This window comes from Zootermopsis nevadensis, unplaced genomic scaffold, assembly GCF_977971745.1.
Source record: "Zootermopsis nevadensis isolate Lab colony 2312 unplaced genomic scaffold, Znev_1.0 Znev_ptg000010l, whole genome shotgun sequence".
Classification (NCBI taxonomy): domain Eukaryota; kingdom Metazoa; phylum Arthropoda; class Insecta; order Blattodea; family Termopsidae; genus Zootermopsis; species Zootermopsis nevadensis.
The window spans coordinates 17,380,284-17,406,413 of NW_028259142.1; the positions used below are offsets into that span (position 1 = coordinate 17,380,284).

The window sequence follows — 26,130 nt, forward strand, 5'->3', positions numbered from 1 at the left end:
AATTGTCGAGTTGTGATGCGCCGATCCTCATGAATAATGGCATCCGCGCGGTTCAACATGTCTGGAGTGGTGGCTGTGGCAGGACGTCCAGAGTGCGGCAGATCACGGAGTTCGGTTTCTTCACTTCCTGAAGCTTTAACTCTCTTAGCCCAGCGACCAACGGTGCTCCTATCGACTGCACAGCTTCCATACACAGCACACAAACGTTTATGAATGTTCACCACAGTTTCTTTTTCAGCAACAAAGAATTCAATTACAGCTCGTTGCTTGTAACGAGAGTCGTTCACAGACGCCATTTTAACAGTTCACTACAGCTCCGCGATCGGTTGGAATCATTTGAAACTACGTACACGAACGCGGGAAACATCAAATCTCAAGCACGTAAAAGTACACTTTTCTATCTTCATTATTGGCTGAGAAAAAAAATGTGGGGATTTATTTAATGAGCGACCCTCGTACATAACCCTTTTATTAGTGCAGCATAAATGTGAAGTCCAACTTTTACCTTGATTTCTAAAATTCAATTCAATTCAATTAATTTATTTGGCAATTATGATAAAGAAAATAAGGTTGTTTTACAATCTTTGTTGCAGACTGTTGTGACAATGCTGCACAATGGCCACACACATGACAAAACCAGACAAGAAAATTCACACAGTCATGATGGTGCAATTCCTCCATATTAGTTGCCTGAAGATCACTTTATATATGTTTACATGTGTGTGTGTTGGGGGGGGTGTTAATAAAGCAACAAAGCCAACACAACACACAAACAGCCTCAAATCTGCACAGATTATGACTAGCTCCTTACTTACTTGCATGTTAAAACTTTGCATACCATGTAGTGTATTAGAATATAGAGTAAGCAAACCAACAACTATTAACATTATAATAAGACACTATTGCCATACACGTTTAAACCTCAAGGAAATTTCCCTGATGCTACTGATGATGACCTCTTGAGGTCGAAACACGTATGGCAATAGTGTCTTATTATAGTGTTAATAGTTGTTGGTTTGCTTACTCTATATTAGTTGCATGTGTTTATGACACACAACCTTTAAACACCAGGGTTGCCAACATACACTAAGCAATGCTTAGTGATGTGATGTGAAATGCTTGCACTCAGATTTTGAATCAGAATTAATTTATATGATCAGTTTTCTTACATGATACCATATGCTTTTTCACTTGTGTAAGAGGCAGGAATAAAAAGGAGTATACAACCTGACAATGTTTAACTAGAGTGAGTTTTCAAAATGCATACCAAGGAGTAAAAATCTTTCAAATGATAAAACAATGACTAATTAATTGCACATTAATAAAATTATGAGTTTGTTTACTGTCAATGATGGCAATCTGTAGTACCTATCAAACTCACTGTTGTTTTCATGGCTATTTCAATTTCAATGTTCATTGGATACAATGCAACAAGTAATATAGTCCAAGATTGGAAACCAATAATAAATGTGGGCTACTTAGTTACTAAAAACACAATGTAACTTTGTAAGTATATAACCTCTTACCATAGCAATCTCCTTTATCAGGCACCACAACAACCACAAGCTGAACTTTATCATTCTTCAATGATTTAAAGAACGCCATTAGTTCGTGTGTATTTTTCTTTGGTGGCTCCATACTCACTGGGGTTGAAGGAGGATGAATGATCATCCCCAAAGATTTTCCCATATTCTGCATTTCCATTGCAAAACGCCTGTGACATAAATATAAAAGACTAAGACTTCACAATGTTAAGAGGATTCAATATTCTACAGATAAGAATGAAGGTTATACCATTCTTCTTTTTCTTTTATTTCCTATCGCTCTTTTCCAGAGCATAGGGCCTCCTTCTGAAGGTGTCCTTGGTCTTTTGATATGTGCGTTTGTGAGTAGTGAGTGACCAGCCCACTGACTGCACAATTTCTATTCAATCATGATTTTGACTGCCACAGCCATCTAGTAGTGAATCAGGAGACTTGGGTGAGAAATGGCCACTGAATTTTGCTTACGAAACATCTCGCCAGCGTTACTACCCCCTCTGAAGGAAGCTGTCCTATGGATTTTTATCGCCCTTAAAAATCCATCATTTTCGGTCATGTTTGAACCCACGAACCTTGTGTCAGTGGTGAGCATGCTAACCACTAGTCCACCAAGGGTGACAAGGTTATACCATACTTAATTGAATACTTCACACAACTTCTCCCACAACTTTGTGATCAAAGACTTGGGTGCATAAATTTAACAGTCCATGATCAAAAATACAACTGCCTACATGGCCTAACTGTGAAAGTGTACTGAGCCAAAAACAATTCTTCCTATTTATAAGAGGCTCTTAGCATTTTCTTCAAACTGAAAATTATATAATAATGCACAATTCTTTTGTTACAGCATTCACTCACCTCAGATCATCTTCTCTTGTAAATCTATTTAAGTTCAGTATAATCCAATGAGTCAATTTGTTACTCCTTAAAAATGCCTCTGGTCTCCAAACACCCTTCACTGGACAAACATTTCTCTTATTCTGCAATAATAATGATCAAGGAACTTTGGAATGTTTCTTGTGGAACATGTATAGTGCAATTCTACATTTTAATTATCCCCAGTTTTTACTTTACATAGTCCATTCTAAACCTGTGCTACAGCAAATTGTGATGCACAAACCTAGAAGCCTGCAAGAGACAACCAAAATAAAAAAGCACATGTACTACAGTGAAAAATACATTTTCCAAATGCACTTTTTACAATTTTGAATATTTCACTGTTCTTGGTGTTCATTTATTACAGATACAAATATATTCCTGCAAAACTAATTTCTCTACAGACATCAAACTGCAAAGTGGGTGCGTATGAAGCATCAAATTGGATAATCATACCAGATGACAAACTGGAAACAACATGAACACAACAGTAATGGAAAATGCATTTTCCTTATATTTTCCTAGAAGAAGTGAGAAACAGAAAAGATCAAAGTCTGGACAGCTGGCTTCCAAGTAAAGAACAGAATGCAAGATGGGAGTTCATACAATAACTATAGCATGTGTAGCTGTTGCAATGTATCTCACCAGAAGCCAGAATACTATTACATGTATGCATGTAATCTTTCCTCATAAAAATGTCATTATTAAGAGCTGTAGTAGCCTGTTCTTTGACAAATGTCTTTACAGCATTCCAAAATACTTACGTTAGGATTATACTCCAATTGTGGCGGATCCAATATACGAGCTCCTACTTTTTCAAATCGATCACTGACAGAGAGACCAAACTCTTTCAGACACGGGTCTTCATTGAATCTCAGTGCATTCATCTGAAATAGTACGGTTAATATGATCACTGGCTTTGTGTATAATTGAACACAAATATCTGTCATTGGAACAAAAAGGCTTCTTTCAAATGATAATTTTGGTGCTCTCACCCTCTGCATCCCAAGCATAATACTACATTTACTCAACCACAAAACTTTCTTTGCTTCTGTTTTTAGTGTGTGTGTGTGGGGTCTTATATTTGTAAATAAAGAAAAATTGTAGACACAAAATATTGTGAGAAAACAGATAATGGCATCTTGAGAATTTGAAACTTGTGCATCTACAGAAAATATTTCAAATACTGAAACTGTTTGAATTTTACAACTGTTACCATCATACTTGTATGAGTTTAATACAGTTTTATATTTCTCAAACTGTGGTTCTGCTTTTCAGGTACATTCTGTTATGACACAATATACTTTAGACATTAACCCTTAACCCAATTACTTTCTCACTGTTCAAACTAAGAGAATGATCCTGGAACCAAAATCATTATTTCTAAATGTTCTCACATACACACTCCATGTTCACACAAATTTTGAAACAGACAGAATCTGAAAAATGTGAATGGACAGTTAACTTATAATTGTAACAATGACAATATCATACTGTCTCTGTCCACTCAAAAAGTTGTACAAACGTTATAACTTCACACTTATTTTATTTTACAATTTTTGGCAGCATGTTTCAAACTCTTTAGTCCATCATCTGGCCCCTTGACTTTTTACACAAATTATAATTTTACATTATTTTGGTGTATTAACTGAATAGTCAATGTTGCATGTTTGTTATTATCCACATTAAAACATTATACAAAATTAAAATAAATTCTGAAAGTCATCTTACATTTATCTTGAGCAGTAATCATATATCATTGCTATGTATGTGTGTACTTGGATGCACATTTATTATGTTGTTAAAATACTACCTCAACGTGATGCTTAAATATCGCATTATGACCGTCAGTGGCAACTGTTAAGAACTGATTCAATGTTAATACTCAACATTTATATGTAACTAATATTATTCATTTTAAAAGTTATTTTTTTCATGTTTACAATAACTATCCCCATCAATACGGGTACAATAAATCACGTGACATATGATAACACAGACCACACTGAATTACGACAGATTTCATACAAAGGTTTCTTCATTCTTGCAAACTGCATTTCTTGTTAATTTTAAATTAATGGTTATCAGGTATGTCAAGACACTAGTAATAGTGAAACATTTCAGAAATTTAGTATTTCTGTGTGTAATTGAATGAAGAAAAAGAACTACCATTAGGTGCAAATTTTAATAGAACAGCATCATGTGGGCCTTAAATTGGTCACTGTGAAGAGATGGAGAAGAAATCATTCAAATCATATTCTGCTACAATATCACTCAGTCCAATAATACCAGTAACCTTTAAATTAAACAAGTTTGGAAAAGTATGCACTGCATAACAATTCTGGCATGTTTACCAGAATTTGACCTTTAACCTTTGAACAGTACCAGCGATTTCGGAGTTATCTGGGATTTATAAAACTCACAAGGGCAGTGGTATACAGCACATGTCTGGCTGGGTGATTGCATGGGGATTCCCCCAAGATGTTCCATGCAGACTGACACACAGATATAGCAAGGCTAGCTAATAGTCACAGAAGCATGTCCAACAGTTTTAAAATTCAAACAAAATAAAATGGATGTGGTGGGGTGTCATAAGTGAAAATATTAATTATTGGATTAAACTACTGAAACATACTGCTTCTTGGATTTTGCGTTTCCTGACATCAGTACTAGTTGCAGCTTGCTTTATCATGTTAGATGTTTGTGTCTCATCCATTTTTCTGTTTATCACTTGCCCTTTCGTCACACAGCATAACTGAAAACAAATACAATAAATTTTGTAACAAATACATCACATTAACATACAATTTTGGAAAATACCATTTGCTACTCACTTGTAAAACCATACTTGACATTTTTATAAATTCTCATCTAAAGCTTACTTTGTTTTTTAAAGTTTATTTAACAATACTCTTTCAACAACACAGATCATACAGCACTAAATGTTAGTATTGTTGTGAATAAAGAATTCAGAAGGCTGCAGGAAAAAATTGTTCTGGCATATCACAAACTACTATCCAACATTTGCATGGTGGAAATGAGGTAAAGCAGTCAAACAAGAATATGACCCTCTGAGCCAAGAATCAAATCTGTCACTCCTAAATGCAACACACAATTACTAACAACTCAAGTGTGATATTGTCACTAAAAGGAACAGACACTGGTATGTCCCAGCAGCCATAAGATTTAGCAACATGTAAAATAGTGACAGAATTAAGAGATTTCAGCATCACACACCAGATAATGCTCGCATCACAGATAGAACACAAGCATGACTGCTGTAAGATTCAATCAGTAATACAATTAGTGAAGATCGTGCCACCTATCAGCCAAAGAGAACAAATCTTGGACTTTGCAGTATGTTGGTAACTGAGCTGTTTCACCAGTAAGTGAATTCTGGAACTGGCCTGCCATGTGTAAAAAGAAGAGCTATAAACACACCTTATGGAATTAACATCACTTAGCAGCACAGAAATACAGGGCTAGGAGCCAAATCTCACTGACATTAGTGGAGACATATGGAGACAATCTTTGTTCTCCTTCACATCATTCACTCTTGTTGATACCATTATCCTTACAATACACAAGGGATGTTCAACAAAGACTGAGAATGATTTTTGTAAAGTGTTTGCAAGTCTTGATGGAACTTTCATTTACAGTGGTTGGTCACACTGACAGGTGTGAATCAGCATATGCAGTTACAGTTTGCTGTGTGTTTAGTTGTGCTTATGCTGTGACCCTGATTACAAGCTATGCCTGTCTCACCTCCAAAGTCACACATCCGTCATGATGGATGTTAAAGTAGAATGTGCTGCACTTAAATTATGTTACCACATAAAAAACTGCAAGTCAAGTATACAATTTGTTAAAAGAGGCTTACTGGGAAGATGTTTTCCCTCAATCAACAACACTTTCATGGTTCAAAAAATTCAAAGAAGAATGGGAGTTGTCCAAGAAACTGGGTGAGCAGGGAGCTCCTTGAACTGTAATTAACGATGTGACTATGAATATCACCTCTGTTGTAGAGCATGAAGATCAATGAGTTAACATTAGAAAGTTGTCTGATGCTCAAAATATATGTATGGAGTGTACACGCTATCATGAAGAATCGATCATATGATCATGTCCTGTATCCGTGTGAGATGGATTCCTCAACTGCTGACACCCAGGCAACAAGTGAACCATGCTGAAGTCTACCAGCTGTGGAAATCTTGCACTGCAGAACCGTGAAACAAGTAGTTACAAAACATTTTAACAGGTAATGAAACATGGATTAGGCTGTATAATCCTGAGAGTAAGCAGCAAAGCACCCAGTGGGTCTCCACAAGCTCACTAAGACCAAAAATACCTCATGTCTCAATCTGTAGTTGCTGTTCTGGCAATAGTGTCTTATGGAATGATTTACATGCAAACAGTACCACCTGAAACAACTATCACTGGAGCTTACTACTGTTCAGTTCTCAAAACCCTCATGGACTACAGCAGAAGAAAATGACCGGAGCTTGTTGGACACTGGATGCTTCATCATGACAATGCCAGACCACACGTTGCAAATATTGTCATTCAAATTTTTAGAAGTAAAGGTGTTCAGTGTATCCCCCACCCTCCCTACAGCCCAAATCAGGCATCTTACCTCACATACCAAGAGACCAGAATGGCTACATTACAAAAATTACCCCATATGTTGATTTTCCCCTCCTGAAGGCACTATCAAAGACAGAGTCTAGGAAAGTGCTAATGGCAAGGATGGTGGCAGCCTACCAAAGGGTGATCTCATAGTAATGCTGTGGGGTAACCAAGGGTCCTAACATTAGGTGGCCACAGTACAACACGGCTAGAATAATCCAACAACACATGGTAGCAATGCACCACAGCTCTGCAAAAGGTGCCAGCACTGCTGCTCCACAGCAAATTTGGAACATAATTAAATATGCATGGCAGAAAAATGACAAAAAATTACATAAACGTTATGTTTTGTGGGAATGTGCCAATTTACAGTAAAAACAACTGTAAAAACTATATACTGCCTACATTTGCTGGACATTTTACTATATGACTTGTCTCTTTTTAAATCACCACTATATGAAAATGGCTGTTTTCTGGGTTGTAGTGCCATGCTGTCTATGTTTCAGAGGTCTTTGCTGCATTGCCCTGATGATGAAGGCAGCAATGACCTCTGAAATGCCAGTAAACTTCTACCAGACTACACAGCACTATAACCCAGAAGACTTACTTACCACTGTGAAAACCTCAAAACCTACTTAATAATATATGGTCACGATATTTTAATTTGCTGCTTTTCTTTTTTAATACAAAAATGAATGATACTTGAGTAAAATGCAGTCTTCTAGGTTGTGATGTTGTGTAGTCTTATAGGTGGTCACCAATGTTTTGGAGGAATGCATCCTCTCCATCTTTGGGGTTAAAGTGATGATGTTCGTCTGAAGCATTTTTAACTCTCTGTACAACTACATGACATCACAACTCACAAGACCACAATCAACATTTTCATCATCATGAGAACTTCGAATCTCAAGTGACTGATACCCAAGACTTTTTATAGATAGCCTGTTTCAATCACTAACTAACAAACTAGACGGCTTACTGAACCCAAAGGTTCATCAGCAAAGCCCTCCACCAGTCCCTGTCCTGGGTCAACAAAATCCAGTCTCCTTCAACTCCTATCTCCCATAGATCCCACCTAACATTATTCTCCCATCTACATCTAGGTCTCCCCAGCGGTCTCTTCCCCTCAGGCTTCCCAACCAATACCCAGTGCACACCTCTTGTCCCATCCATGAGCATGACATGCCCCACCCATCTCATTCTTCTCAACATAATCACACTGACAATACTGGGGGAGGAGTATAAATTTTTAAGTTCATCATTATATATTTTCTCCAGACCCCATCTTCTTCTCTCCTAGGCCGGAATATCCTCAACACCCTGCAATCTATGTTCCTCCCTCAGAGTGAGAGACCATGTTTCGCACCCATACAAAACAACAGGCAAAATTATTGTTTTGTATACTTTAATTTTCAGGTAAGGAGGGTTTATAGAATACTGTTAGGGATTATGGTCAGGTAGCTGCATGTAAATGGTCAGGAGAGCAGGTATTTTCCTTAGTCTAAAGTCTAAAAAAAGAAAAGAGAGGGGATATAGCTGAGGTCAGCTGTTTATCCTGTAAACCATACAGCGATTGAGACTAAACTCTGAATAGTGGTGCTCTACGAAGTTCAACACAGCTGAACTTTTATTCACTCTTATGAGAGCAGAAATGGAGGATGCAAGGAGAACGAAGATGTGGACTGCCGAAGAAACGAAACGTTTGATTGAGGAGGACAAATCGACAACATGTCTGTGGAATGTTTTTGAAAAATCACACAGAGACAAGGATTTAAATAAATAAAATGTATGAGGGATGACAGCCAGGTTTCAAACGATAGTAAACGAAGTGCAAAGGAAACTGCATAACCCACTGGTAAGTGTACTTTCATTTTTATTAATGTAATAATGGAATGTGTAATATAATCACGGAGTTTGCATGCACTGCTATAGGTGTCAGGTCATGGTGCAGCAGACACATTCAGATCGCAATGGCCGTACATCAAAAATATGAAGTTTCTTGAGAGAAGTATGTTACTATTTCTTCTATATCTGTTGATGACATTCTTAGTAAACTTCGTAACTAGATGGGATCTTCCACCCACAACTCCCGGACAAGGCACGAATATGCCCCATGACTACTACACCGTGAAATCCAGGGCTTTACCCAAATTGTTCTGTCTTCTCCTCTTCAAGAGAATTAAAATTACCGCAACACGTTGTTGTTCGTATGCCATTAAGAACACACTGACCTATGGCGGCTCCAGTTCATTGTCAACTCCATGTAGAGTTCCGTTATGTCTCATTATATCCACTCTCAGTGCCTCACCGTGTAAATGGTCATGAGAGAAGCTCGACATTTAGAGATATATTTCGCTCAATTGAGAGAACCTCTCAGGCTGACAGTAGCAACATTCTCTCAACGTCTGAACACCCTCCGATACCTCTCTCCATATACCGGACTTGAGACCAACTGCCGCTCTCAACTCTCGCCGTGTAAACGTAGCATTAGAAATCAGATGGGAAGACAGAATATTTTGAACTGAGAAGTAGCAAGCATTTCTGGAATTTAGTCTCCTCCTAACTTCCTCATGATGAAGTTCGGAGGAGACTAAATAAAATGAAAGGACAAAGTAACCATAAAGAATGATTACATAATGATTTACAAAAAAGCAGTCTTCCCTGCTTCATAACACTTGTCTGGCATTCACCTTAAAAGACTGAGGAATATCATGAAAAATAATTAATCAAACACCCTGCCAGCCAAACTCAACCTCAATCATCCACCCCACAGCATAATCACTATAATGACTGACCAAGCTGGTTCATATAAAGCAAGGAAAGTAGGCTAAAATTAAATAAAAATGGCAAAAAGTTACTTACCAGCCAAATACTTTTGGATGCCAATGGTGACTAGCAACAGTGCATATTAACACTATGATATGAAAATAATTATGCTTTACTTACTTCTGCTGGAACATAAATTGGTTTGGGCCTCTGCAGTGAGCCAACATGAAGACATGGGAGATGAGGAAACGAAAGCCGTATCTTCTTCTCTTGGGCAAAGTATTCTGCAACTGATATTGATCTGCCACTATCCAACTCAAACCTTCACAAAGGAAAAGTACACAATATGTTTATACAAAATTCTGCAGCAACCACCTCTCACATCCAAATTTATCTGCACACAGTTTCTTCCATTCAAAATGCAAACCTATCTACAACTCATGTACATATGCGTGTGAATAACAAAACAACTTGTTTCTGATGTTTCTTCAACAACATGAAACATCTTACCTGTCAACACTGTCCAATGCCAGACATGTTTCCTTCTTCTTCTTATGCCCTTTTCACTCCTACATGGAGCATAGAGGCCTCCTTTTGGAGGTTTCTGATCTATTTTTTAGACATTTGGGAAGGACTACTTGGATGTGTGATCAGCCCATCACAAGGCCTCTACCAGAGACATGGGTGAGAAACAGTTGCTGAATTTTGCTTACAAAACATCTCATTCATGCTCGTAAGGTTCTTTTACATGTCGTAAATCTGTGATATGGTACCACCGGATTTACTTCCCCTCCAGAGGAAGTCGTACTATGTATTTTTATCACCCTTAAAAACCATCAACCTTGGCCAGCTTTGAACCCACAAGCCTTCGGTCCAGTGGCCAGCATGCTACCACTAGACCACCGAGGGCAACAAGACATGTTTTCTGTTGTCCCAAAATTTTGTTACCAGTCACTGTATTGGATGTCTTATTCAGAATTTTCTTGTTAGGATATGCATTGCTACATGCTTCACAAACAGCATCAAATGATTTTTATGCAAAGTAATCTTTGAGAATGAACACACATTCTGCTCATGAATACATTATGCTCACACCTGCACAGTTTTTGCACAACTGTCATAAGCAACAGCCTAGAAACAAGGGCGACCTTGACTCAAGTGGCATGAGGGAGGTTTGGGAGTCTATTAAAAATTCAGATTTCATTTTTGTACCATAGTACGATCCGGCTCTCTACAATTAGGATACTTTTCTCTGTATCTTTTAAAAGCATCTGTAGTATTTCAACCTCACTCTCCAAGCACAAGATTCAATGTCTACTAATCCAAGAAATGAACAGCTCCTTCTACACTGTACTGGTATGAAATGTTTCCCCAAACTAAGACTGCTTCTAACTCACTTGAAATGTATAATATATTAGTGTTTATTTGTCTATGTATGTATTTTGAGTAGACTGTCAGATGGTCATGCTTCAAAGGCCAAAGGGGAAACAGCAACACAATGTTAGGTATCAAATGGGTCCCTATGATGTTGTATTTTGTATGAAGGGATTTTCCCACCATTTGCCTGGAAGAACTGAAAAAATCTCAAATAGGAAAGTAAGATTTGAACCCAGAATCTCCAAACAGTAAAACAGGTGTTGTAACTACCATTAAATTGGTTAATCACTTAAGAGACCAGGATGCAGACAAGAGGAAAAAACTGATCTTAAAGAAATGGTGTTTAGGTACATTCTAAATTCAAATTACACAAGACAATGCCCAACAGTGAGACTCTGACAATACAGTGACGAACCTTTGGGCTCCATATAAAGAGGGAATACCTTGACTGACTGAGTGACAAACAATTTTTCAAGAAAGACCCTGCACTAAGCAGTATGTTTACTTAAGTATGATACTCACTTCTGATCAACTGCACTTCGAACAATATTGTTCACTTTGTATGTTCTCTTGCTTGTTGGCACATTTGGAAGCATATAATCAACCTTAAGGCCTAAAACAGAAATTTGTTGAAAATAAGTTTGCCTCACATCACTTATACTTATGTATGCTGCCATCAAATTCATATAATGATATTTATTATTATTCTTACCACGAATATAGTTCATAAAATCTCTCTTGTGCCAGACTGACAATTCTCGCCCAAGGTCTGCATGTCTGAGGTTGCATATCTCCATAAGAATATCAACAACATTTTTTGCTGAAGGAAAACCTTTGTGTGCCACTGTGAAACAAAAACATTCTTGTTACATGAAGTACAAATAACCACAGTAAAACATTCTTATAACCAAATCAAAAGTGAATGTAACACTTTCAGTTTCTGTTAAGTTTTAATTTAATGCATTTAGTTCCAACTAAAACATATAACACATGTATTTATAATCCAAACACAAATCAGAAACTCATACTGCATATGCACGTATACTATGCTGCCAGTAAGCACTACGCATTTTCAGTTGTCTTCCTTTCCCTTCTCTTCTTTTTAGTTTCTTCTCCTTCTTCCTCGGTGCTCAGCCAAGGGTGGGCTTTGGCCTCCCTTCTAAAACTTTCCTTACTTTATGATGAAAGATAGGCTTAGGGTATCATCATTTGTATGTCAACATTGGTCTTCTAGATTATAATGCTGTGTGGACATTTTGTGAGAACCACTGGTATCTACAAACAGGTACACATAGCATTACAACCAACAAGACCAACAAGATCTCCACCACAGTGAGAACCTCAAGTTTCAAATCATATCTACACGTCTATCCTTCTCTAATAACTTTTAAGTTAGTGACAGATTTTCATGAAACTTGGAGTAAACACCATGCTACTGGAGGGGCTGCCCTACATCTAGAGTTTTTAATTTTCTAATATCAATATTACTAACACAAGGGCCATGAGAACTTGTGAAGTAGAAGTGGCACAAGTCCCACTTAATAAAAGATCTTTAAATTATGAGTGGTAATACATCTTCACAAAATATACACATGTTCCCATGTGTTGTTAAGATAACTCTATGTAGAATTTTACAAAACATAAAACCTAACGAAATCTGCATTTAGCTTCCACTCTGATAGCAGTAATGAATGAACCATTTATGCTAGACATGTTAGGTACAGAGAAAGGTCATAAACATATCTACAAATTCTACTTAAAATGCACCTATGTGCCAAAAATTACAAACATAGTAACACAGCAAAACTGAAATTATGTCTGATAAATTTAACAAAACTGGAGGCTGTAATATTGAAAAGTATATATAGAAATGGATCGCTAAATTGTGCAGTTATTAATTTACAGTTCTAGCAAGCAGCACCACACAGATAGAAACTTTTGAAGTTAAGAAGGTGTCATGTAAGTTCTTCCCAGAACTTGTTCCCTTCTAGATTCCCCTCAAGTATTCCATTACAGTAATCTGCATATATTTTGTCAAGAGCATAACATAGTAACATTCAAACTGTGACAAGAATGTTCTTTCCTATTTAAATTATAAAAAGAACAGAAAATAATATTCAAGCTGACTATTTAAATACTTTCTTATCTTTGTCCTTCTTTTCCCTTGTTAAAATAGCTTCCATTAATTGAAAGCACTTTTACATTAGTTTTCAGTCTGGACCAGATACATTTTCCAAGACAGTTTTACAACTCAGCATTAGGTGGAGGTGAGTGGTCAGTTTCTTCCATAAAGATGCATAACCAAGGAATGGGGTGTAGTCTTTAAAAAATGACAACATTCTTCTCTGATTTACTCACCATCGACATTGACAAATGGTTTCCATCCAAGGATAGCACTTTGGAAGAATCCATACCACATTTCTAAGCCATTGCCTAAATCCAATATTTGATCCCTTGGTGGACTAAAAAAGGAACGCCCAACCTGCACAAACCTGCGGCAATAATAAATTTTAGAATCACCATCACTCTACACAAACGCACAACCAATTTTAAAATAAACACTTCATGAATTCACCTGAAGGCTGGTGCATTACGTAGCACAATATCAACAGCTTGAATGGCTTCTTGTGGTTTAACCAGAGAACTACCATTCTTCATATACGTAAGTAGAGACTGCAAATCAACTTCAGATGCAAACTTGATGGTAATTTTAAACTCCTTTTCTCTACAAGTCTCATCATCATAAACTGTAACTTCATCACATATCTGCAAATACCAGAAACACAAGCCATGCATTAACATATGACATCTTTATGTTATAACCAAGAAATATGTTTTAAAGTTTTGAAGATGATATATGAAGCTGGACTGACATAACCTACCCAATAACAGTTCAGTTTATAAATTTTGTTCAAAGAATATATAAAAGGTTTTTCTGCAAATTTTTTTTATTTCAAGTCCTGACATGTGTAACAGCAAAATAAGCACTTAATATCTAAATATGACAAATATTTCCTGTGCAGATGCGAATGAAATGGTTGAAATCAAAAATGCAATTAATTACATTCTGTACTTAATGCAAATTTTATTGCCAGTGGAATGACTTGAGTGTGAGAGAGAGAGAAGAGGAAAAAACAACAACAAGAAATTCACTGCCAGAAAATAACAAATATCTCATTACAACATGCATTCCTCTTAGCATATATATGCAAATATATGGAGACAGGTTTATAGTATCTTCATGTCTATGTGTACATCCTCTACCCCTCCTAATAATCTATGAAAAAACTGACAGGATTTTCAAACCACTTCATATAAACTTTATGCTATCAGAAGCCACTCACTCACATTCTAACTAGATAGCTCAAGGAACCCAAAGGTTCATCACCGACTTAACCAAAGCCCTCCACCAGCCCGTCCTGGGCCAACAAAATCCAGTCGCCTTCAACTCCTATCTCCCATAGATCCCGAATGATATTATCCTCCCATCTATGTCTAGGTCTCCCCAGTAGTCTCTTCCCCTAAGGCTTCCCGACCAATACCCGGTGCACACCTCCTGCTCCACCAGTCTCATTCTTCTTGACCTAATCACCCTGATAATATTGGGAGAGGAGTAAAATTTTTTAAGATCATCATTATGCAGTTTTCTCCATACCCTTCTTTCCTAGGCCCAAATATCCTCAACACCCTATTCTCAAACGCCTGCAATCTGTGTTCCTCAATCAGAGTGAAAGACCATGTTTTGCACCCATACAAAATTATTGTTTTGTATACTTCAATCTTTAGGTCCTTAAAAATCAGACGGGAAGACAAAATATATTGAACTAAGTTGCAAGAATTTCCAGAATTTAGACTCCTCCTAATATCCTCATAAATATCATTTTTATTTATTAAGCTTGTTCCCAAATATTTGAAAGCCACCCACCTTTACATTTCTTAATTTCCTACTATCAAAAACATTAACATGGCAGCAATGTTTAACCTTCCGAGACCATGGTGACAGTAGCATCCTCTTAATGTATAGTTCTGAAATTGTATGGTAGTAGATTTTTTTAAATCAACTTCTGTTATGGTAACAGCATAATGGATGCACAAAATTTAGATTTAGATTTCTGTCTGAGAGTGACAACTAACAAACCACTAAAACTTGAAATATAAAATATCTATAAATTCTCTATAAAATAACTTCATATGTTGAAAAGTACAAATATGTCCACCATGAAAACTTTTGAGTTATTCTCACAAATTTAATGAAATCTGGTAAGAAACAAAAAGATGCTTAATCACCAATGCTTCTCAACTTTGTTCTAGAATAAGTCATCATGAAGGTCCAAAAACTGGAGTGACAAAGTGAACTGGACACATCAGCTTGTGATTTATGCAGATAAAAGTTATTTTATTAGTTGAAAACAAACATCATAAAGAAAAACATAAAAGCTCCACCAGATGCAAGTAAGAAATCTGGTCTAGAAGTAAACACAGAAAAAACAAAGTATATGTATATGGGAACAACAATAACATGCCAAAATTACATTCACAATGAAATAAAGAGCCAACTAATTTGTGAAAATACTTGCCACTATGCATTTCAGAATCTTTTATTTGTCCAATTTGCTGTCCAAAACAATTAAAATATGCATACATATACATAACTAAGGCCATAATTTTGCCTTCTCTTTTGTACAGGTGTGATATTTGGTAAACTCACATTAACCTTTAAATGATGGGGATTTAAATGGCAAAGTGGTAGCACCAATACAGAGTTTTTTGCAGGTTTTTAAACTTTTGTGCACGCTCTACTGAAAACTTTATCTAAAGTAAACATGATAAATTGATGAAATAAAAGCCATATTTATTCGAACAGAACACAGAATACATAGAGTTTTTTTAAAATGCAGTTAATATCTTAATTGCCTAAATAGGCCTTAGTAACTTTACTTTCTTCTTTGGAAGCTCATTTGACATGGTTGTGAACTAATGTCCACACAGAAAAATTTGTTTCCCCTACTTCAGTGGATACACATTTTTTTCACCCATCATGCTGAGGAATGTGAGAAGCTTTGAATGGGGGGTCTGAAAAGGAAGGGGAAACCCACTTGACAATAACAATGTTTATTGCTGTTTATGGTTATAGTTCCTGGGTTGACAGCTCAGGCTGACCTTCTAGAGAAAGTGAATCAATGTTTGCAGCCTCTAAAACGGGCCAAAAACCTAGCCAAGTCTACTTACAGTGTTACAAGATTTGTGTTCTGCACAAGGAACGTTCGTAGGGCTGAGTACACAACATATGTCCCAGACAAGGACCGCTAGTAAGATGAAGATTAATGAAAATGCATATAGGAACAGGGTGCTTAAAGAGAATATTTGTACCTAAGAGAAATGAAATGAAAGAAGGCTGGAAAAAATTTGTTTAATGAGGAGTTCCATAATTTATGTTCTTCACTGAATACTATTAGGATGATCAAATCAAGGAGAATCAGATGGCTGGGGCATGTAGTGTACACAGAGGAGTTAACAAAGACATACAAAATTCTGGTTGGAAAGCCTGAAGGGAAGAGACCAATCAGAAGACCCAGGAAAGGCAATACTAAAATGAATCTTAGGGAAAAGAGTTGGAGGGTGTGGACTGTTCATCTGGCTTGGGGCAGGGATCAGTGGCAGACTCTTGTGAACATGGCATTGTACCTTTGGGTTCCACAAAAGGTAGAGAATTTCTTGACTAGCTGATCATACTATTAGCTTCTCAAGGACTCTGTTCAACGTGGTTAGTTTTATTTAATTAGTGAATTACTGAAATCACAATGTGCACTAGTAGAAATTATTCACACATACATCAATTAAACATGCTAATTATCAACTTACAGTTCTGCTACCTGACATTAAAGACTGAAGCATCTTAAGGACAGCAGATATCAAACTTGCTTGAAACTGGATACCCAAATACTGAGTATAAATGCATAGAAAACCTACAGATGTACTTTCCACTGGAAAACTGACCAACCACTGCAGTTAGGTACTTAGCACACCTGCTATGTACATGGAGTTCAAGGGTGAAACTCACAGAATGGGGGCCAATTATCCTGACTGATGCTGTTTCTGATTTTCCTCAGTTCCTCCATGAAAATTCTGGGATAGTATTTTAAAATAACCCACAACCACTTCTACTTTATCACTATATAACTTACGCACCTGAAAAAACATCACAACTGGAATGTTCCTATAAAAATTAGTTTGTTTAAAGGACAAATATTAAACTAAAATTGTTGCTAAAATTAAGTAAACATACCTCTCTATCAAAAGGCAATTCTCCTGAGCTGTACAAATTTTTCTTTCCATCAAATGCTGGAAACCGCTGAGGATAATGTTTTTGTCTGAATTCTCCCATGGCAGCTCTAAAACAAAGGAAACATCAATGGAAGAAAGAGATGATAATTTCAACCCATAAAATGTGATAGAACATTCTTAATACATCACACAGCCATTTTATTTATTCCAATGACTGACAGCACAAGGATCATGCTGGGGAAGCAAAGATACAACTGCCACAACTAAACACAACATACAGCTTCAAAGCTCTAATACAAACAGTGGTGAACATGACTAGGGAGTTCTGTCTTGCACAGTGTAGTCACTCTTCACATATGCAGTCCCAAAAATATGAGGCAAAATCAGCTTAACATTTCCTGTTTCTAGTCTTTTTCTCATTTTACATAAATAAATAAAAAAATATGTAAAATTTGAGGTTTTCACAGCGGTGAGTATGAAGATCGCTGTCTTCTGGGTTGTTGCGCGGTGTAGTCTGGTCGATGTTAACCATCGTTTCAGAGGTCATACTGCCTTCGTCATAAGGGCATTGCCATGATGACGGAGGCAGTATGACCTCTGAAACGTTGGTTAACATCGACCAGACTACACAGCGCAACAACTCAGAAGACAGAAATCTTTAAATAAAAAAATATATAAGCAATGTAGTTCTTAAAATTTCAACATCTGTGGGATATGAGGTTTTGGTGGCAGTGAGGATGATGATATTTTTGCTGGGTTTTGGGGCCATGTAGACCTGTTGGTAGATACCAACATTTCAGAGAAACATAATGTCTCCATCTTCAGTACTGAAGATAAAAACAGTTTCTCTGAAATGTTGGCAATGACCGATGATTCTTCAATGGCATCAAAACCCAGAAGAAATCATTTTCAATACAGTTGCCTGCTTTAACACAATAAGAAAAGATGTGTTGCTGCAGAAATCATAGCAAAAATTTACAAAAATATTAGAAGGAACATTTTTCCACCATCACATGCCACCAGCTTCCCTGTATGAAGTTTCAATTTTGACTGGACCAAACAAAGGGATGGCAAGACAGAAGTAATCACGACTGGTTGTGTTTCTGATGTCTTGTCCTGTTTAGTCACTGTGAATGGCCTCATTGAATTCTTCACATTTTTTCTGCATTAGACATGACTGCACAGTGTGGTTTCGGCCTAAGGTAACAGAATGTGTCTGTCTGTCTATCCATGTCTACTCCCTAACAACTTTTCAACACCTGTCAGATTATCAAAAAAATTATGTCACAGAAGTAACTCCACTGTTGTCCTTTATAATTTCCTGCCATCAATGAAAAAAGCTAATGATAAATTCCAAGTGCAATCTGAAGCAGTCTAAGGTAAAACAAATAATGTTAAAAATATACTGTTACAGGAGAACAATGAACAATATCAATCTAATTATGTTACATTATATAGAAATTTCTTTCAAGGTTCACTGTCTTTACACAGAGTGAGTCAAAAGTATGTTTACAAACTTTGTGTGCGTGTTCCTGGAACAAAAAATAAGAAAAAATGTTCCTATGAACATGCGGTCACAAATGCTTCTTTTTTCAAAATAATATCCAAAAATAAGTTTTAAATGTACGCCTTTATTGCCAAGTATAAGGACAGGGATGTTTCTTTGTAACAGATGCTCAAAGGTTGCTCCTCTATTCTCCACACATGCCCGAGCATGACGCACACAAGACTGACAGGTTCGTTCGTACACACCAGGGTTTCCTCAAATCATCTGGCATGCATTCTGCACACGTTCCCATAGGTCGTCTTCATTGTTTGTAGGTGTTGCATAAACGGCAGACTTCAAGTGACCCCACAGATAAAAGTCCAATGGAGTCAGGTCCGGTGACCTCGGCGGCCATGCTACTAGGCCACCACGCCCAATTCATTGCCGAGGGTGCTGTTCATTGAGATGATATCTGACACGATGGGAGACGTGTGCTGGGGTTCTGTCGTACATAAACCACATGTCTTCTTGTATTCAGTGGTACATCTTCAAGGAGACGTGACAAGTGTCTTCTTAAGAATCGCCGATATAAAGGTCCTCTTAGATGTGATGAGAGCATGTGCAGACCAATAAGCATGTCGCCAACAATTCCTGCACAAACTTTAATTGAAAATCTTTGCTGGAAGCTGGATTCACTTTGACATAAAGTCATTCATTGAAACTTTCTTGGCTATTATTTAGAAAATGAAACATATGCGACCCAGAAACATTTTTTCTTACTTTTGATCCTGGAACACACACACAAAGTTTGTAAACACACTTCTGACTCACCCTGTATATTCCCCGTGAGTGCAAGTAAACATACATAAAAGTATAAACATAATCTTATTTACCTCAAAAGCCTCTTTGGAAGTGAAGGAACCAATGTTACATCATAATGTATAACAATCTTGTTCCGTAGTCTTGCTAGGTCCAGTGCAAAATGATTTGTTTCGACAATTATTGGTCGACCCCTAGTTCCACACTTATTTCGATCCCTTCTTGCAGGTATTTGCAAGGACTGAAATGATTTAGTTATGGCTCCTACACGAGATGTTTCACCTACAGTTTTCTGAACACCTACTGGAAAGTCAATCAGGCATCAACATAATATATACAAGTCAGAAATATCTTACAAGACATAAGAATTACACATTATTCAATCATATTAGTACAAATTATAATACAATAAATAATGCACAAAACCCATTAGAGGTTAGTAAGGAGATTGGTCTAAACTTTTTTGTGGCTCACATAATAATTCAAACAAAATCATGAGAACACATAACACTCTCTTTGAAAATGTGGCAATGTTCAAGCACTTTGGAATAACAATGACAAACCCAAATCACATTCATGATAAAATTAAGAGATGATTTAATTCAGAATATGCTTGCTACCATTCAGTTAAGAATATTTAGTGTTACAGTATGCTATCAAAAATCACAAGATAAAAAAATAGAATTACAATTTTACATAGTTTTGCAGAGGTATGAAACCTGGTCTCACTTGAGAATGTTTCAAAACAAAGTGCTGGGGGGAAGATATTAAATTAATAAAAAATAAGAAGTTAATGGGACATAATATTGCATAATGAAGGGCTTATAATTTGTACTCTTTATCTAAAATTATTATAAGGCTCACCACTTCAGCATGGAGTGTCAAACACTGCTAATAATGAAACAGACATCACATGTTGCAGAGTGCCGAGCAGTGTTCTCACGTAGTAAGCTTTGACACTTGTTTCTCCCAGACTTTACAGAACACAGTCCTCCTTGAAAAGCTAATAGCATGCTTAGCTAGTCAATAAATTCCAAACCCTTTATCAAACCTGTATGCTCATTACCTTGTTCACAACCAGATGAATCCAATTCATACTCTCCAACCATATTTTCCTAAGATCCACCAAAAGGAAACCATATGAGATACAGAAATAAATGGGAGGAAAACATTAAAATATATAAAAATAGATCTCAGAGAAACACAGTGTGGATTACAGTGGCCCAGGATATGGTCCAATGCAATAGAGAGTCTTTGTGAAACAAAATGTAACAAATCTTTGGGTTCCATAAAAGCAGGAATTTCTTGACCAGTTGTCAAAGAATAAACTTTTCAAAAATCACAGAAGTGAGAGGTGTTTTCATTTTGGACTAATGGCTTCTAACATGAGACATAAACTCCGATATAATTTCCATATATTGACCACGAAAAATAAACTTCACAGAAGTGTCAGAAATTCTGTCTTCTTGGCCAAATTCACTATGATACTGCCTTGCTTCCAGTGTATGGAGGAAACAGAATTCCACAGTACAGCCTGAACATTCTTACTGTAAAGATATTCAACTGTTCATTATAGTCTGTCAATGATCATATGTTTTTCATGTGGTAAGTTGTCCTCCCTTCTATTTTATCCAAACACAAAAATTAATAGCATGTCATGGATCACCTCAAATGGCACTTCACATACCTTCTGGCATCACTATTGGTGGAGTCCTTCCTTGTGCTCCTGCACCAGTAACACCAGATGGAGGTGCACCTGCAGGCCCTCTCCTTCGTGCCTGTGCTTCAGAAGTCTGTACAGGTGGTTGCTGAGCTGCTTCAAGCTGCTGTTTGGGTCTACCCCATGCAGCAGCAGGAGGTTGCTCACGTGTTGCCTGGGCCTGCTGTGGTAGTCCTGGTCTACGTTCTGCAACATAAATAAACAAATATACTTGTAAAACAAAGCAATCCTCAGCAGGGATCCAGAAACATGTTCCACATGTAACAGCACTGACCAGTGATGAATACATTCTTAACCTTGGTCCAAATGTATTAAGAATGTAATAAATAATCATTACATGTGACAAGCAGAAAGCAAATTAAAGATTTTATTGCTTTTGTTCACTGACTCTAACATTTAATGTTATAAAAATATCTGACTGAAGACTATGGGCAAATGTACTTTGTTAAGTGGCTGGAAGGTTTAAGCTATATATTTATGAAATCCTGGTCCTAAGCGAAGGGCCAGTCCATTTCCTTAAAAGTGGAGAAGAGTACATTTAGGACACACTATATGTGGTCTGAGATATATAAACAAATTGCATGTTATTTAATGAAGATAATGGTGCTTTACGATATGTACTTATTCTTCTTTCTAAAAGTTTACACTTTATGTGGGGAAACTAATATCAAATTTGCAGTCAAATCATGGTTTGATGAAGAAAATTCAAAATTACTATACAAAAGGAAGCTGCAGTGGTTACAGAATCCAAACCAATTAAATGGAAATTATATGAACAATGTAATATATGAAGGTAGAACTTTCAGGAGACAAAATTAATCAGCATACAACAGTAAAAAAATATTAAACACCTACAGATATGCAGATATAAATTTAATAAGGTTTACCAGTTTACCAGAACTTACTTGGTAAAATATAATGGTTATCTCCTTGAAGATTCTCACAGTATTCTGAGCAGGTGTAAAAATTATTTTTGCCAGTTATTAAATGTACATGGGGTTAATGATGTTAAAAAATAAAAAATAAATCCGTGGCGTAACAGCTCCAGAGAGCCAAAGCCAACGGCTGGCCTCACGTTCACATGCCTAAGCAGAAGTGAACGATCATCCAACAAGATATAGGGTGACGTGTGGTCAGCATGAACCCCCAGCCATTGCTAGTTTTCCTGACCGGATTATGCTACTCATTGTAGCTCCCCAATTTCCTCACGATGCTGGGTTGGCACCGGTCCCATACACTGGTCAAAAGCTCATGAGAAAATTTCTTCTCCCCCGACACTCGAACCAGCGCGCATTCCGTATCGCCGGTCCGAAGCATGATGCCTCAGACCGCGCAGCTACGGCGCGGGACAGTTAATGATGTTCTTCTTCTTCTTATAGCGTTATAACCCTGTGTGGGTCTTAGCTTGTTCGATGAATTTTTTCCATTCTGTCCTATCATCCACAATTCTTCTCCATCCCCTTACTCCCATCATCCTCACATCCTCCTCCACGTCGTCTATCCATCGTTTCCGTGGTCTCCCTCTCATCCTTCTTCCCATCGGTCTCCATTCCATCACTCTTCTAGTTACCCTGTTTCCTTCCATTCTTGCAACATGGCCAAGCCAGGCTAACCTTTTGCTTTTGATTAGCCTCACGATATCTGCTCCCTGTATGATACAATCTAGTTCATGATTCATCCTAATTCTCCAGGAGCCATCACTATTCTGTATTGGACCATAGATTTCCCGCAATATTTTGCGTTCAAATATTCTAAGTTGTTGCTCATCAAAGCTAGTTAATGTCCAGGCTTCACATCCATATGTGACTACTGGTCTTATCAGAACTTTATAGATTCTCAGTTTAAGTTCCCTCCCCAGTATTTTAGACTTCATTAAATTCTGATAGGCATAGTAACACCTATTACCATTCACAATACGTGCTTTAATTTCATTAGTTACTGAATTTATAGTATTAATCTGTGAACCCAGGTAATTAAAATTCTGCACATGTTCAAAATTATAATGCCCTATTCTCAATTTATTTGTGACATTTCTTGCTGCTCTTGTAACTTTCATATATTTTGTTTTCGATTGATTTATTTTTAGCCCCCTTAATTCTGTTTCTTCTATCAATTTTAATACTGTTTCTTCCAGTGCAGCTTTAATAATAGCTATATCATCTGCATATGCACTCACGTGTATTGATTTGATGCCTATATGTCCTGAGATCTCAAGTTTCCGAATAGATGCTTCCAGCGTCAGGTTAAAGAGCATTGTCGAGAGAGCATCTCCTTGTCTAACTCCCATATTGACATTAAGTGGTTTAGTTAGCTCACCATCTACTCTTACTACAGCCTTGGAGTCTTTCAACGTCGCTCTGATGAGCCTGACGTATTTAGATGGTATCCCTAATAGGAGAATATCATTTAACATTTGGTCCCTATTGAGACTATCAAATGCTTGTCTGAAGTCCACATATAAATGATTTAAGTCAATGTTATATTCATAGGCTTTCTCTTGAATCTGTCTCAATACAAATATCTGGTCTATCGTTGATCTATCTGCTCTAAAGCCACACTGATACTCTCCTAACATCTCTTCTACATATACAACCAATCTATTATATAGAGTACTTGACAAGATTTTATATATTACATTCAGAAGTGTAATTCCTCTATAATTGGTACACTCCATTTTATCTCCTTTTTTATGTATAGGTTGTATTACTCCTAGGGTCCATTCCTCTGGAATCTTTTCTTCTTTCCAGATCAACAATATCAGATAATGTATTCTCTCACATAACTTGACTCCCCCCTTTTTTAGTAGTTCAGCAGTAATCCCATCACTTCCGGGTGCTTTACCATTTTTCAGACATTTGATTACTTTTTGCACTTCTTCAAACGTAGGATCTTCAATGTAATTATCCACAGTATAATATGTTGGCTGCCCTGTCTCAATTATATTTCCGTTCAGGATACCACTAAAATACTCTTTCCATCTATTAACAATATCACGGTTCTCTGTCAATAGATTTCCTCGACTATCTTTACATGCTACAGCTTTCGGTCTGTATTCTTGTGTTACTTCTTTAAGCTCCTTATGAAATTTTCTACTTTCATTTCTACGATGGTGTTCTATCATACTGTCGATCTTTCTTCCTAACATTTCTCTTTTCTTCTTTCTACATATTCTGGTGGCCAATATCCGTTTTTCATTATAAAGATTTATATTAGCTCTCGTATTTCGCTGTAAACATTTCATTCTAGTTTGCTTCTTCTGTTCCACGACCGATCTACATTCATCATCATACCAATCTTCATTTCTTGATCTTCTTGTCTCCCCAACAGTTATATGTGCTGTATTTAAAATGGCATTCTTTATGCAGTTCCATTCATCTTCAATATCAGGCCCTTTTTCTATCTTTTGTAATTCTAAGTTTAAATTACATTGATACTCCTGTACTGTACCCCTATCTTCTAATTTGTCTACATTCCACCTTTTAATTCTTTCCATTTTCCCTTTCATAACCATACATATTTTTTGCTTCATTCTAAACCCAACTAAATAATGGTCCGAGTCAGAATTTGCCCCTCGGAATGTGCGCACATTTTCTACATCTGTCGCCCATCTCCTAGATACCAATATATGATCTATTTGATTAAAATTATTTGTTCCAGGAATTTTCCAAGTACCCTTATGAATATCTTTCCTTGGGAAGTATGTGCTCATGACCCTTAAATTATTTGCAGCTGCAAATTGTGCTACCCTTAGGCCATTATTATTGGTTTCTTCATGTAGACTATTCCTTCCAAATAGTTTGACATAGACTTCTTCTTTCCCAAGCTTTGCATTATAATCACCAAGTACTATTATCATGTCATGTTTCGAAATTTTATCACATACAGACTGCAATTCATCATAGAAACCATCTACTGCCACCTCTTCTGTCCCCTCGGTTGGTGCATAGACATTAACAAGTGTTATATTATGGAGTTTCCCTTTTACTCTAAGTGTACATATTCTTTCACTTACTGGCGTAAAGGCCAGCACAGCCTTACGCATTTGCCTGGTAACAATAAATCCTACTCCACATTCTCCTTGCCTATCGTCTTTCCCAGAATAATATATGGAGAAGTTTGCCTTATTTATTACTCCCTTATTTTTCCATCTAATTTCTTGTATAGCGACAATTTCCATTCTATATTTTATAATTTCATCAGCTATGCCATTCATCGCTCCTACTTGTAGCAGAGTGCGCACATTCCATGTTCCAATATGTAGTACCAAATTTTTATCCTTGTTCCTAGCTAATGTTCGTCTTCGTGAGGACAGTCCGGCTTCATTCATCAAATTATTCTCAACTTTATTCTTTTTTACGATGCAAGGTTGTTAGCCTTGCGACCAACCCCCAACCTGGAGGACCAGGGTACCCGTCTTAGTCTGACCTCTCCCCCTCGACCAATCTGGCTAGGGAGGCCCTACCAGTAGCAATGCTACCGCCAGCATAGCTCTTGGGGTCACTGAGGTACTCAAGCCCCACCACCACGACAAGGTGCAGGTACCAGTTAATGATGTTAGATCAACTAAAATACATACAGCTGAGCCATCTGACGTTTTTACTGTGGTGAGGATGATAATGTTGTTCTGGGTTTTC

At 37.0% G+C, this 26,130-nt stretch overlaps 1 protein-coding gene across 7 annotated transcripts in view; it reads right to left on the reverse strand.

Annotated features, from left to right (window-relative positions):
• Nucleotides 1-26,130, reverse strand: part of LOC110837289 (protein argonaute-2-like) — a 45,787-nt gene that overhangs the window by 11,120 nt on the left and 8,537 nt on the right. For 6 of the 7 annotated variants that reach the window (XM_087346651.1, XM_087346652.1, XM_087346655.1 and 3 more), the window contains exons 4-15: nucleotides 21,464-21,682; nucleotides 19,851-20,079; nucleotides 17,473-17,578; nucleotides 13,762-13,952; nucleotides 13,545-13,678; nucleotides 11,899-12,030; nucleotides 11,709-11,799; nucleotides 9,990-10,131; nucleotides 5,053-5,172; nucleotides 3,182-3,304; nucleotides 2,400-2,521; nucleotides 1,527-1,714 (exon numbers count right to left, since the gene is read on the reverse strand). In XM_087346651.1, coding sequence (XP_087202777.1) covers nucleotides 1,527-1,714; nucleotides 2,400-2,521; nucleotides 3,182-3,304; nucleotides 5,053-5,172; nucleotides 9,990-10,131; nucleotides 11,709-11,799; nucleotides 11,899-12,030; nucleotides 13,545-13,678; nucleotides 13,762-13,952; nucleotides 17,473-17,578; nucleotides 19,851-20,079; nucleotides 21,464-21,682 — 1,797 coding nt within the window. The remainder of the gene's footprint in view (nucleotides 1-1,526; nucleotides 1,715-2,399; nucleotides 2,522-3,181; nucleotides 3,305-5,052; nucleotides 5,173-9,989; nucleotides 10,132-11,708; nucleotides 11,800-11,898; nucleotides 12,031-13,544; nucleotides 13,679-13,761; nucleotides 13,953-17,472; nucleotides 17,579-19,850; nucleotides 20,080-21,463; nucleotides 21,683-26,130) is intronic. The other variant, XM_087346656.1, reaches the window with a different exon arrangement.